The 15,375-nt window shown below is 34.6% G+C and overlaps 1 protein-coding gene across 2 annotated transcripts; it reads right to left on the reverse strand.

The window, feature by feature from the left end:
* Positions 1 to 165: 165 nt before the first annotated feature.
* LOC147397983 (NADH-ubiquinone oxidoreductase B18 subunit) lies at positions 166 to 14,829 on the reverse strand. Of its 2 annotated transcripts, XR_015179715.1 has the most exons (3): positions 14,379 to 14,829; positions 4,340 to 4,396; positions 166 to 400 (listed from the first exon to the last, which is right to left on the reverse strand). XR_015179715.1 is itself a non-coding variant. In XM_086447080.1 (2 exons), exon 1 carries the CDS (start codon positions 14,696 to 14,698, stop codon positions 14,387 to 14,389), a length of 312 nt encoding a protein of 103 aa, XP_086303206.1. In that variant the 5' UTR covers positions 14,699 to 14,811; the 3' UTR covers positions 166 to 400; positions 14,379 to 14,386. The 2 variants fall into 2 exon arrangements, 1 of the variants encoding a protein (XP_086303206.1); XM_086447080.1 differs by lacking the exon at positions 4,340 to 4,396 and having other exon boundaries at positions 14,379 to 14,811.
* Positions 14,830 to 15,375: the final 546 nt, after the last annotated feature.

Consider the following 15,375-nt stretch of genomic DNA (forward strand, 5'->3'; position numbering starts at 1 on the left):
CAATGTTGCCCATATCCTTCAATTATCAGTTTATCGAAACAATTACTTACTTAAACATGGATCATAGAACGCCGATACACTTTAAGTAAACCAACTACATTTAAGAGCACAATCTTTATAAAACTGTTCTTTCTTTCTAACAAGAATCAGCTTAAATATAGAAAATAGAGACAAATAAAACCGACTTCTTGTTTAAAAAGATCTGATTTCAAGACATAATATTCTTGTTAAAGAGTAACTTTATTCCAGTAAATGAAACTGAAAGTTGCCAAAGCAAAACATAATAGAGAAGAAAGTTTCTGCAATAGTCCATAGTAATACCAAAACAGATCAAATAGTCCCCATAGTGGGTTGCAACAAACTGAAGCTCACTTAGTCTCAGATTTGTATCCCAGGTTTCCTGTTAAGAATATGAACCACTTTCATTAGCATAAAAAATTATTGGAGCCCAAAAAAGTCAATTTCAAAGAGACTAACTGGTGCAATTGTAAATGTAGATCAAGTGCTTTAATTATAGACCATATAAACAAATTATTACACACCGTGTACGTAAATATGAATGTATGGATGTGTGTGCATACAAGAATGACAAGTCCTTCGAAAGTTTTGCAGCAACCCTCTTTTTTTTCTTTTTTTTCTGGACACATGTTTCTCGTATGTTTTCAAAACAATGACATGCCCCTTTAGGTTTTCATGAATATTTGTTATACATCCTTACTTATTTTCAACTGGTGATATGCCCCCTTCTCTTATATAAGATAATAAAAAAATGACCTAAACTCTCATAGTCATCACCATAATCACATCCAAGATATTGAAGATGAATGGTTTTGGGAAGAAAAAACACTTAGTTATTTAAATCGTTTTTCATTAGTTGATAAGAGAAGACTCGGGTCAAGGGGTGTGTAATTAATTTAAAATATAGGGGTTGTCTCAATTATCCACAGAAACGTGAAAATGCGACATGTCTTACAATGGAGAGGGATCCTCCAAAACTTTGAAGCAAGTGGCCTGGCTGCTTCAAAGTTTTCTCTGACAAGGAATCCAAGGTGGTGCCTTGGTTTAACCATAACGACATCCACCTTCGACCATGACATAGAGGCTCCCAAGCAGTGAATGACAAGGAATCCAAGGCAATGCCTTGGTTAGCCATAACGTCATCCGCCTTCAACCATGACGTCTAGGACCCCAAGCAGTGAATGGAAAGGAATCCAAGGCAGTGCCTTGGTTAACCACCACGTCATTTGCCCTCGATCATGACGTATAGAACCCCAAGCAGTGTATTGTTATGTATTCCAATGGTCGTGGTATGACCATGTACACGTGCTCTAGAAGTTTTGACAATCATGTTTTTCAAGAATTTGGTTATGGACCCACGTAACAGCTTTCTTCTTTTCAAATATAATATACATCAATGATTGGAAAAATAATTAACAAGTCAAGAAAAACGAAATTCGAAAGGTAATTAATTAAGCAATTAATGGCAACAGTTGCTGATTGATACTGCAAGTTCCAGATCTTTTCCAATTGGGTTACCTATTCTTCCCTTTGATTGTTTTTAATATCTTTGCTGAGGCGGCCCAATGTGTCTTTACCTGATGTTACGGATTAATCTTATTTGGTAATGTGTCAACCTCAAGACATGATTGGACCTATAAGTTAACCTTGTAAAATCTTATCAATTAGCACGTTTATAACTTCACCGTAGGAACAAGTTATCAAATATCCGTGTCTCACATCATCTTATTTTCTTTCTTGAAGTAAATAACTAAGAGAACTGTCACAATTTCTAAGCTAAAAGAAGAATTCATAATTGATATCAAATTGTGTAACAAAAGCTCCCAATACAATAGGCTAATGAGTAACGCAGAAACAAATGAGTCACAAATTAACCATTCACTTGTAGCAAAAGATAATGATAATTTTCTTTTTGACTTCATAAATCGTGAGGATTTTACTAGAGATACTATCCAGACAAAATATCATACCTTAGATGGGATTTAGAGCCACAAAGGAAGCAAGGTAGAAAGGATTATGACTTTTATTCAAAGCCTTCTGACGAAACATGCCAAAAAGGTGCCTTATAAAATCCATATTCTTCTACCATTTGATCAAGTGCCCAGAGAATAATTGATGTTTCCAGGCAGATTAGATATTGGATATATTTTCCAATCATTTAGATTCTTCCTGGATCCAAGATTCCAAGTCGGGTCATTCCACAATGTAATGTATGATATTTCTTGGTGGAGAGAATAAAGAATCTTTGGGATAAGGCTTCGATGATGACAATGATGATGATGAGTGGAACTTCCGCACCAATTGTCCTCACAAAAATGTATTCTTTGTCCCTCATTATCGACCTGAAATCTAATTCCCACAAAAAAATTAATCGGCAATCTACTAATGCCTTTCCATATGCAACAACCATCTCCCACTCCATATCACAACACCAGAACTTGGAAATAGTCCTCCAAAGGCTCAACGGTTCCTCACAAAATCTCCAAAACCATTTTTCCAAGGACAACATAATCCATGGACATAAGATTTTTAATCCCTAGTCCGTCCCGATTTTTGAACAACAAATATTTTCCCGATTCACAAAATGATATTTAGAAACTCCCTCATTATTAATTATAAGATTGAATATTATCTCGAAACAACATAATAAGCACTTCATGACTCAACTGATTGGGGGAAGTGCCAACTACAACAATGTGTCATTTACAAACTGAAGGTGGTGAGAGATTATCGAACAATTTCTCCCATCGAGAGGCCATACAGATAGTCAACCTCATTGACTATATATATATCATCCCGCCCAAGCCTTCATTGCCATAACAAAGAGAAAGGATCACTTTGTATCAATCTTTTATAGCTCTAGAGAGGAGCCCATTTACCGAAATAGAAAGTACCAAAGATTTCCATTTGTAAATCAATTTCCAAGATTTTCAATTAAACCTATCCTACAAAGAATATACCACAAAAAAAATCCAATTAACATGATCGTATGCTTTCTTCATACCAATTTTTCAAACATTAGCAGTTCTTGATATAATCATAGAATCAATGTACTCATTCTCAATTAACACACCATCTAAAATCTTTTACCACTAACAAATGCCCTTATTTGGGGAAAAAAATCGTAGGAAATGACCACTCGACATCTATTTGCCAAGGTTTTTTGGCACTAAACTTGAATGTGCCCCCATTGCACTACTGGGCCTCAAATCAAACAAATTTCCTCCAATTTTACCACCTTTTTGTTAACCAACCAACCCACTCCAAAAGACCAATCTATTGGAAAGGGGGAGGAGCTATGAATATAAGAGGATCACGGGGCTTAATTGGGGTATGACACACCCGAGACTGGAGGAAAATATACACTTCCCCTCACCCATAAGGGTGAAAAGAATCGAACTCATGACCTATACGAACCTAGTGCTCTGATACCATGTCAACCAACCAACTACTCCAAAAGACTGATCTATTGGAGAGGGGGGGAATCATGAATATAACGAGGGTCATGAGGCTTAACTCAGGTATAAATACACTTAGAGTTTCTTTTTTTTATCTCTATTGATTGTGATACACAATTTGCCCAACAAGGTTCGGCCAAATAATCAATACGTATGTCACTTTGATTATTATTCCCAACATCAGTTGTAGATTCGATTATAAGCATATTGATTAGGAAACAACAATAAAAACAAGTTATGGCACAATTTCAAGTAAAATAAATAACAAAAATTACACACATGGGTCCAAGTTTTATACAAGAGTTTAACATCAAATAACATGAAAGTCAAACACAACGAAACACATGAATTCAGATTTGATGTGAGGGGTTTGCATCAAAAGCAAAGATGAAGATGCAAATAACACACAAATTAGATGTCTTATTGTAACAAAAAGCTTAATGTGGTGTCAAAAAATTGCACTGTGATACATTATGTTATCAGTTCATTGTGACACTTATTTGGCATTTTGATTAATGAATATTTGTCTAATCTTTGCATGGACCTACACATGCAAAATCAGCTTGATTGATAATTTGATGTCATATATTGACAATAGAAATTATTAAATAAGTACCTATAAAAAAAATATTAAGTACGGGACTAGAAATCATTGATGGAAAATGACTAGAAATCACCAGTGGAAAATACTTAAATGAAATTACTAAAAGTCACCAACTGATTTCTTTATGTAATAGTATAACAAGGACTGGCCCATAGGAGTAGTGGACCCAAAACATGAGCCATGAGGCATTTAACATCATCCTTCTACTTTAAATGAAAAACCATTTTTTATTTGAGCAGATCAGTAGTGAAAATTTTACCTTAAATATTAGGTTTGTTTTGTTAGCATTATTCTTGTATCAACAATCCTTTTGAGCCTGAAAATGTGATCACAAGTCATTAAACATTATGCTATTGTGTGAAGGGTGAGAAGAAAAATATCATTCTCAATTTTTTTTGTTGTCTATGAACCAACATTTTGTTCTTTGCTATGACAAAAGTCGCAATAGCATAATGTACAATTTCAACTAGGTTTACAGGATTGGGTAAGGTGTAGAAAGAGGAGTAATATGGTGCAAACAATCAGGGTCATTTAGGGTATGATATGACTAGAATGTGAAGTAGGTTTAGGGTTAATGTGGTAGGACAGACCATGGAAAGCTAAGGATGGTATGATTGAAACAGAGGAAGATTTCATGGAATATATTGCTCTATAAACTTCGTAAAATATGTATTTAGGCAAGGATTATACAGAGTAATAAATCAAAGGAAGAGAAAGAAGTGAACTAAAGTCTCATAGGCCTTCCAGATTACGCCTAAAAAGCAGCTTCATGTGTTCTGGAACTACCCCAAATTGGGAGTAACGAAGATTAATTCAGATGGATCTCTTTCCCCTAGAGGTGGTGGATTTGGGTTTGTTGGCAGAGACTCTAATGTATTCTTTGAGTTTGGGATGTGTGGGAGACTGGAGTCTGTGGATATTAATTTTATAGAGCTTACAGCTATTCAAGAAGCTCTCAGGTATGCTTTACAAAGAAGGATTAGTAGAGTTGCTATTTCAGCTAACTCTTCTTATGCAATCAATTGCATTTAAGGGGGAGATTGAGGTAGGATGGAGATATGAAATATTGGTGAGAAGGATTAAATCCCAATCTCAAGAATTTCAATATTGTTGTTTCGAGTTTTATTGAAGAGAAACGAATAGAGCTAAGGATTTTTTGGCTAAAATAGGTGTGATTGGAGGAGATCCTATTCTCATGTTGGGGGAACATGTATTGCCTAACGAGTTGAGAAATATCCTTTTAGAAGAAAAAATGTGTAACTATGAAAGGATGTAATTTCTGATATCTTAATAAAAGGGGAGGGGTCTTCTTAAAAACCCAAGCTTACCGATTAAAAAAAATGCCTCATAGGCATCGAAAAATAAGGCAAATGAAAGTTGTGTTTTTATAACCAAAAAGTTTAATTGATATTAGAAACAATCTAAAAAAATGAATGGGTGGGTGGGTGGGGGGGAGCGGGCAAGGGGAGCCACATACCTTGCATTGCACCATTTGCAAGGCTAAATAGAAAAGAAAAAAAACATGTTGGATCCCATCACAACGTTTACTTTGAAATATGAACCTAGATGATCGATAGACAACTATCACCTCTGGCCAATATCAAAAGGAATAGCCTCAACTTGACCCCAAAAGTATAAAACACTTTTTTGTTAGGCAAGCAAGGAGGTAGTGGTCAACGTGAAAGTGGGTCAACAGGTTTTTAACCCAATTCTCGTGTTCAATGTTTGACTACTTTTTGCTTGTTTATTTGGTTTGGCTATTGAGATTTTTTTACATTTTTTTTCCTAATGACAGGGGTGTCCGAACTGACGTTCAAATTGGGGGGACTGGAAGAGAAAGGCTGGAGCCAAGGCATATGGATCCCTCCCTTGGGCACGTGCAACACCCGCACTGGGTAAGTGAGGGTGCGCCCTCGCGGGTGACCCCGAGGAAATATTGCTCATACTAGGTATTGAACTCACAACCTACAGACTCTCACCGCTTATTGGATCCGAAATGGCCATTGAGCTACCCCTCGGGTTTTTTACTATTTTTTTTTCTTCTTGTGTATAGTAGGTAGTGATGCAAGACAGTGATGGGAGAAAAAAAACATGGGATTTAGGGAATTTGGTTTAGGATTGGGTAAAGGATTTGTGTTAGGATAGGGTAAACCCAAAAGGTAAGATGAAAATTTTATTTCAATTATTGTAAGATAGAGAAAATGGTTAAAGAATGGTTAAAGGTTAAGAGAAAAGATAAAGGATTCAAGAAAAATAAAAGAATAAAAAATAAAATAAAATAAAGATTAGAAGAAGAAAGAGATGTTTAACTCACTCCAAAATGACCACAAATCACACTATTAATGGGCATATCAGAGCTTAAATCTCAATTTTTATTCATCATTTTAAAAAGTTACAGCGAGAAGCAAGTATTTATAATGTTCTCTAAACCCTAAATCTAATCTCAACCATCCAACTAAAATAAAGAGATCCAATGGTTGTAAATAAAACTTAAAACTTAAAACTTAAATAAAACAAAAGCAGAAATATCCTCTATGTCTCAATCCCGTAACTTTATTTCCCTTGAATTTCAGCTTATGAAAACTCATTAAAAAATCAATATAAAGTTACCAAATTGCCCCAACACATATACTAACATATTAGGCTAATAAAACATCAAAATAAGCTCAAAAAACATAAAACCAAAGCTCTAAAATAGAAAACTAAATAAATTTTTTAATATACATTTCAATATTTGATGTCCCCATCAATTCTCTTCGACTGGAAAGATTTTACCATTGGCGAAATAAAATTGTAGTAATTCTCATCATCAATTGGGTTCCGCATTAGGTGGTCTCCTTGATCGCCTACTTTGTCTTTCCTAATCAATAAATCTTTCATCTTTGCCTATTAAGAAAAATCAAGCCCTTTCCCAACCTTAGTTCGTGCACTCTTGCCCTCGATTATCTTCAGGATAGTTATAAGCATCTGATTCTTCATTAGGGGATGCTAAGACTTCCAAAGTATGTTTTTCGATAATTGGAAGACAACGCAAAAAGAGAAGAGTTTGTCCCACATAAGAATGGGGGTATGAGTGGGGTACTACACCACCGCGATACTAGATTAAACAAATTTTGAATGACAATCCAAATTAATGATCATCAATAGCTAACTAAGAACCTAGCAATACAAATTAATGCTCTCCATCTAATCAATCAAAACTACAAAAAATAGCTCATACACTCTTTTAATAGGATTGGCCACTTAAGTAAAAGAAAAAAAAAAAGTTTTGAGATTGATGATGGTATTAAGAGCCTCCTCTTCATTTCCTTAAAAAAAAACCTCCTATTTATTTCTTTCCACAATCCCAGCAAATAAATAATGGGAGTAACCTCCAAAGAGTGCACCCATTCAATGAGAGGAAAAATTCCAGCTGCAGAACACTTCTAAAACAGATATAAGTATTGTCCATGTATTAAAAAATGATAGAAGAAATGATTTCAGATTAATAGGATGTAAGGGTGATGAATGAGTAATGGTTGCAGATTCCCCATGTGATTTGCACATGCGAAAAAGGTCAACGATTGTGAGAATCTTCTTAAGCGATGCAATCCACGTGATAAATGATGGCTTGGAAGAATTTTTGGACACCAAAAAAAAAGAAAAGGAAATGGATATGAATGAGAGGATTTAGAAAACAAAGCTCTATAGAGGAATGTGATTGTGAAAACATGCAACCTATGTACCAAATACAAATTCTTCTTTCAAGATATGAGGGGGATCGCAGATGCATCCATCTAATGTACAAAGAAACGAGGGAAACAGTAGCAATCTCCCAATCATTAAGATTCTTTCTAAGATGGAGGTCCCATGATACCCCTTCCTCTCCAAATCCCCTAAAGGCACTTAAAAGAGCCATGTATTTTATACCTTTTATCCCCAGACCACCACTGTCTTTGAGTAAAATAATTGTATCCCACTTCACCAAATGTTAAGTGCACTGTGCATGTCATGCCAGAGGTAGTCTCTAATGATTTTGGCAAGACTCTTCACTACCAAAGTAGACATCGAATATAGACATGTAGTAAACCAGTAAGTCAGTAAGGTAATCTTAATCAAGACCAGCTTACCCCTATGGAAAAACATCTAGACTTCCATGCCGCTAGCATCTAACTAAATCTCTCTATCACAGGGTCCCAGAATGCTGTTGAGCTATAACTAGCTCCACGAAGGAAGTCTAGATAAATAGATGGAGAAGAGTCAATATTTCACCTTAAGGTATTTGTTAAAGCGTGGATATCATCCCCAAATCCTACCCCACAAAAACTTAGGTTGCGTTTCATAACCGCTAGTTCGGCATGAGAGTTTTGAACTAGTGTGAGTTGCGCAATTCTATGTGTTTGGGCAAATCAACACTGGAACTCACTAACTCTCACAATCAGTGTAAAAAGGGGTTTCAACTTTCACCTCTTAGGGTGGTGAAAGTTGTGAACTCTCGTGTCCTCGATCAACATCACGAACAACGGAAACGAGCAGCTCTCACACTCAAGTCTTGTTCTTCATCTTCATCATGAACCCCATTGGAGAGCTTCGAACCAGCAGTTCCCTGGCCCTTAACTCCTTCATGTTCATCTCAAACTAGCAGTTCTCTTCCTCTTCATTTTTCAAACAGCAGGGTAAGCCCTTTTTTTCTGTCTTTCTTCGATTTGATTCTTGCATAATGTTTAAATCCATAGTCAAGCTGCAATGGAGATACAAAGATACATGTGATGTAAAAGGAAACCCTAATGGAAAACCCATACAATAACGACATGAATGTTAAGTTCTGTAATCTCTCTCTCATTCTTTTTCTATCTTATTCTCCATCTCTATGAGTTTCAAATCCAAGTACAACCTGGGTTGTATTATTGTTTCTGTTTCCAATATTCATTTCCAAATCCCCAAATCTTACCTCTCTCTTCAACACCACTTCCCAACTCAATTACAGCAAAAACCCATTTGAATTCTCTCACTAAAACCAGTAATAATCAAGAGGAAAGGAATGATAAAGAGACCATCATACTCATACTAACCATGTTTGAAATCATGGATTCCTCAAGATCCCACAACCTTCATCTTCAACTCCAAACATCGGGATCCTTCTGCAGAATCACAGCCAAAAGCTTGCCTTATCATTTTAAGGTTCTTGCCTTATCTTACCTTCCTGTGTTTTAATCTTAATGGGTTTTTCTTTCCTTTTTTTTTGGATTTTTTGAATTTAGAGAGCTGAAATTACAACACACCAATATTTTGACTTTCTTCATCTTAGACAGCAAGCTACACAGTACACATCCACTCTAGGTTTTAGTCACTAAGTGACCCAAGTGTTTTTCATTTTTTTTTATTGATTTTTTGGTGTTGGTGGTTGGAAATTGGGAATTTGGTGTTCCAGCTTGTTAGATTCTTTAAAGAGTTGGATTCAAGGTAGTGCATGAAGTTAGTGTATGTTATTTCTTTTGAGCTTCTAAATATAATTTAACTAGTTCCTGCTATGTGTTTTCTTTTAATGCTCATTGGTTCATTTTCGATGGACCCCTTTGCTGCTTGATGTATAGTTCATGTCCCTTTTTTATTGTTTTTGTATTTCATTTACAAATTTGGATCACTCTGAATAATAAGGACAGGTGATGCCTAATTTGTTGGCTTGCAAAGGCTAATAGTAATAACATTAGCAGTCAAATGATTTTGGTGCAGGTAGTGATTAGTAGCACTTTTTTTTTTTTTTGATAAGTATAATATATTGAAGGAGAAAGGGGAATTAGTCACACTTTTCTGTATTGAACCGTGTCTAATTGCAATGGATCTGGACACTTGTTGGTATTATTCAGACCTGTAGTTAAGAATTTCAGACACTGTTGTTTCTTAGTTGCCAACGTATGTGCTGTTAAGGGTGAATGCACCTGCAACGCATGTGCTTCTTAGTCATTCATTTTTTTAATGTCTAATTCATAATGGTCAAGTGAACCTTGGTAGAACCCTAGGTATAAATCAATTCAATCAGATGATAAAAATAGGTTGAAAGTTGGTTTTTGTTACTTATAAGAAATGGTAGTTGGGTATATACTTCTTCACGGACATGTGCATGACATCCATATTATTTACTGGTGAAATTGTTCGCAATACGAATTGATATTTATGTTTTTATTGTAAGTTTAATTACCATTGATGTCATGTTGTGTTGACGAAATTCCATGAATGATTGATTTTTTATTCTAAGTATTTTCATTTTACCAGATGTTCCTTAGGAACATGAATGACCCAGACGACGATATTGAGGTAGTCGTGGGCGATGCAATGGCAGTAGCACATACTATTTGTGTTGCAATGGAAGTTGTTCAATATGTAGATAGGGCACCCTCGAGGAATAGAGATGCAAAGCGAGCTTTAATCTTGAAACGGATGTACGAGGAAAGTGATAGTAATTGTCATGAGTTGTTACGAATGAATAGAATCACTTTTAATAAACTTTGTTCATGTTTGGAATTGCATGGATTACATGCTGGACGTTTTGTAGAAGTGAAGGAACAAATAGTTGTTTTCCTTCTTAGGTCATGAGACTAGGAATCAACTTGCAAAGTTTGATATTATACAATCCAGGAAAACGGTCCATCATTATTTTTACGTTTTACATGTTGTAATTAGATTGTCAACCGACCTCGTCAAGCCTGCTCAATCTGAAGACTCCCCACAAAGAATTGATTTCATTATTTTAAGGTATACTTGAACTTACATTTTGTTTCAAATTTTGTACATTTTCTTGATATGGTGTATGGTGGTTGGATCATCAAAATAGTATTTTCAAGGCATTGGATGGTACATCCATCCAAGCAACAATCCCTTTGAAAGATCAACCTAGAAATCATAACAAGAAAGGACAAATAAGGCAAAACGTTCAAGTAGCATGCACATTTGATATGAAGATCACTTGCATGATTGTTAGATCAATGTTTTTAGACGTTGAAGCGTGAAGCAAGGCGCTCAGACGGCCACTGCCTTGAGGCATAAGCATCAAAACATAAAGCATAAGCCTCACATGCATGCTATTTTTAAATAACTAATATAACATATAAAATAACTAGTATTAAAAAAATTGAAAAATTAAGATAACTACCATCTATTCCCAAATTTCAAATACAAATAATCGAATTCTACATTTTAATACATTATAATAAATAATAATACATAATATTATTATTTTGTACTTAACATAAAAATATTTTAGATTTGAATAGTTGAAAGATTCTATCATAAATAACTATTTTACGTTTAAAACATAAATATAACAAAATATTATTTTTTCAATAACTTCATCTCTATAATACTAAATACTAAAACAAATAATTTAGAAATCAAATTAACTTAATTATTTTCTTTGCATATATATTTTAAAGTAATTTTTCTTTGCATATATAACTATTGTGTATTCGAACTTAATTCTAAGTATTTCTAACAACAAAGAAATTGAAAGTAGAGAAGAAATTTACACAATTTTGCTTAATTAGTAAAACAAAGAAGTAAATATGGAAGAAAAAAAAAACAAGAATGGGAAAAAGAAGAGATAAAAAAATATATTATTCAAAAAATAAGATAGTAGAGTTTTAAGATCTGTCTTAAATTCTCAATGGAACAAGTTTACTACTCCCTCGGGTATGTAAAGTTCTTGTATTGTTAAAAATTGTTTGAAGTTTAATTCTAAGTTAAATGATTATAAAGTGAAATTAAATGATCATAAAGTGAAACACTCAGAAAAAAAAAAGAAAAAAAAAACAATAATTTATATTTTAGGAAAATATAATTTGGGTGATCATGGCTACTCTCTAGGATTTATAACCACCTATCGTGGTACTCATGATCACTTGTCTGAGCATAGAGGACAACGAGTGCCTTTTACTCCTAAAAAACTCTTCAATTATCAACAAGCGTCTTTACGTAATGTCATTTAACGTATCTTTGGTTTGTTGAATAAACAATTTGCATATCTAAGGACATACCCATTCTCTGACATAAAAACACAAATGAAGTTGGTCATTGCTTATTGTGTTATTCATAATCATATTATCAAAGTGGATTCTAATGATTTCTGCGAAGAATGGGAAACTCTAAAGGAGGAGCATGATGATCCCATGCCATCAGAAGTAACAGCTCTTGAATTAACTCATTCATAGACTGAATATGATAATCGACATCCATAATGGAGTTTTTTAGGTGGGATGAACTGTAATTGACTTATTATTAATGATCTGAAAAAGATATTGTTAACCAGCCAACTACTCCAAAACATCGATCTGATGGAGAAGGGAAGAATTATGAATATAAGAGGGGGTCACAGAGCTTAACTGGGGTATGACACACCTGAGAGTGGAGGAAAATATACACTTAACACTCCCCCTCCCCCATAAAGGTGGAAATATTCGAACCCGTGGCCTATATGAACCTAGTGCTCTGATACCATGTTAACCAACTATGGATTCTCAAGTAGAAAATTCTAATGGTGAGGACGCAAAACAAGTCCACTTATTGTGGACTAGTTCAATGGACCAATTCCATAAAATACTTTACATGAACTAGTGGTGCTAGGAAAACATGAATCAAGTGGATGGAGTACACCAGCTCACAATCTTGTGAAAAACAAGATTAAAACTGAATTAAGACTTACCATCACAACTAAAAATGTAAAGAGCCGAATGGCAACATGGTGAGGTAATGTAATGGCAGCTAGGGAATTATGCAGTATTAGTGGGTTTGGATGGGATGAACACTTACAAATGATTAGGGCTGATGAATGTGAATGGGGGGACTTATTGAAGGTATGATTTTTTTTCTTTATTTTCAGTTATTTCTGGAGTTGTATTTATTTAATTTTAAGTTGTGCAATACATAATGCAATATTTTTTTATAGCCTAGAAAAAAATTAAGGAAATACAAGAACAAGTCACTTCACAATTTAAATAAATGGACAGAAGTATCAGGAAATGATTAAGCAACAACACCAAGAACACTTGTAGAAGACATGGTTGATGATCATCATATTCATATGCATAATACACCAGGGTTAGATGAGATCGATCCTACGATAGATACTCAATTATCAACTTAGGCTGATGATATACATACTTCAACAATTGATCAATATATATATATATAGGGGACGGTTCAGCAGCCCTCAAGTTTGCCAAGTTTGGTGCCAAACATTTTTTAAAATATGGGTTAGAAGCTTTGGAATGAGCTGATTTTTTGTGAGGATGATCTCTATGATGAGGAGATCATCCTCACCAAAAATCAGCCTATTCCAAAACTTCTAACCCCATCAAAAGTGATTTACAAAAATTGGACAGTCCACGATTCTTCAACTTGTAAACTAGGGTTAGAAGTTTCAAAATGAGCTGATTTTTTGTGAAGATGATCTCTTCACCGTAGAGATCATCCTCACAAAAAATCAGCCTATTCCAAAACTTCTAACCCCATCAAAAGTGATTTACAAAAATTGTTTGGCACCAAACTTGGCAAACTTTAGGGCTGCCAAACCGCTCCCATATATATATATATACATACTTCAACAAATCATCCAAAAGTAGGTTCAAGGTCAACCCCCGAAAGAAAAAGATCTAGAAAAGGTAAGAACGACTTGGCAAAAAGTATTTTTGGTAGAAAGGAAGGTGTTGAAAAACTAGCAAATTCTGTTGATGGATGTACTCAAGAAATCGGAAAAAATCTAGACTCAATATCAGACATTCTTAATAATATGTTCGATCTTGATGTACGTCTAGATGCAGTAGATTTGTTTGCTTCAAATTCCAATCTTGTCAGATTGTTTCTTAAGTTATAAGGCGATGATTTGAAGAAGAGGTAGGCTCTTGAAGCATTTGCATTCTGAAAGTTGATCGTTAAAGTTAGTTCGATAACTTGTTCCTTTTGTTTGGGTAGTTATTCCAATTTTTTTGGACAATTATTTTGTATGCCACTCATTTTGATGAACAATTGTGATTATTTTGGATTGCGATATCACCTCAAAGCATACAGACCAAGTTTGAATATTGTGACAGACGGGACCTATTGATCCATGGTTTCAGAAAGATCAAATTATTCCAATCAAATATCAGACAACAAAATCAACAGATTTTTCCAAAATATATAAATCAAACATCTAATAGATACTTCTAATCAAATCAACCTGAATTCGATTCACAATAAACCCTAAATTAGATATATTATTAGTGCATACCCAATTAAATACCCTAAAAATTGAATTTTTAGATCGAATAGAGAAAGAAATAACTGACCAGATCGATCAAGAGTTAGCAGTATTGGGAATTAGAGGGATTCCAAGCTTCTGCTCCTGTTTGATCTTCTGTTCTTGTTCTTGTTGTTGACGGATCTTCTGCATCTGTAACATTCTCTCCATGACGAGTTCGTATTCGCATTTTTCGTAGACGTGACGCTCGTTCTCGCATTTCCATGGAAGGTAGAACTCTGAAACCCTACATTTGTTGAGAGGGATGAGGAGATGGGCACATTGGTCTCTGTAGGGTATAGGAACCCTAGCTTCCACCATCTCTTCCTGCGTTGCTATCATCTTCTTTGATGATCCTTTCACCTCCATCTCTGCTCCTCTCTGTTTCTCTCTCTCTCTCTCGCTAAGAAGCTTGACTGCTAGTGCTAATTGAGGTGGGTGTGCAGCGAGCAATCCTATTTCCTTTAACAAGCGAGCTGCTATTCGCACCCCAATTAAAAATAAAGAAAAGAGACTTTTCCCAAAACGTGGGCAACTTTTGCAAAAATTTCAATTTATATGCATTGTTCATTTTAATTCCTAAAACATGTTTTCGAGCGAGTTGGGTGGTAGGTATTCTAATCTAAATTGATGATCTTACTATAAAAAGAATGACGAATTCACTGATAAAGATAAAGAACAAATATCCTTGATTTTAAAGTAGTGAACTCATTGATAGAAAAGTTACTATCTCGTTGGTAAATTTAAAGACAAATATATTTATTTTTTAACAACAAAATTTCTGATAATTATCTATGAGTTCGTCATTTTGTATTAACGAGATCATTACTATAAATTAGAATACCTACTAACAAACTCGTTCAAAATCATGTTTTGAGAATTAAAATAAATAGTGTACCGAATTTGAAATTTTGTCAAATTCAGCACACGAATTGGTAAGGGCGAATCTCCATTTCATGCGTTGAATATGACAAAATTCTGAACTCATTACACTGTTCATTTTTAATCCCAAAACATGCATTCATCATTTTTATAACCTATGAACT

Source organism: Akebia trifoliata, chromosome 7 (genome assembly GCF_017979445.1).
Source record: "Akebia trifoliata isolate Shusen 1 chromosome 7, ASM1797944v1, whole genome shotgun sequence".
Taxonomy (NCBI): domain Eukaryota; kingdom Viridiplantae; phylum Streptophyta; class Magnoliopsida; order Ranunculales; family Lardizabalaceae; genus Akebia; species Akebia trifoliata.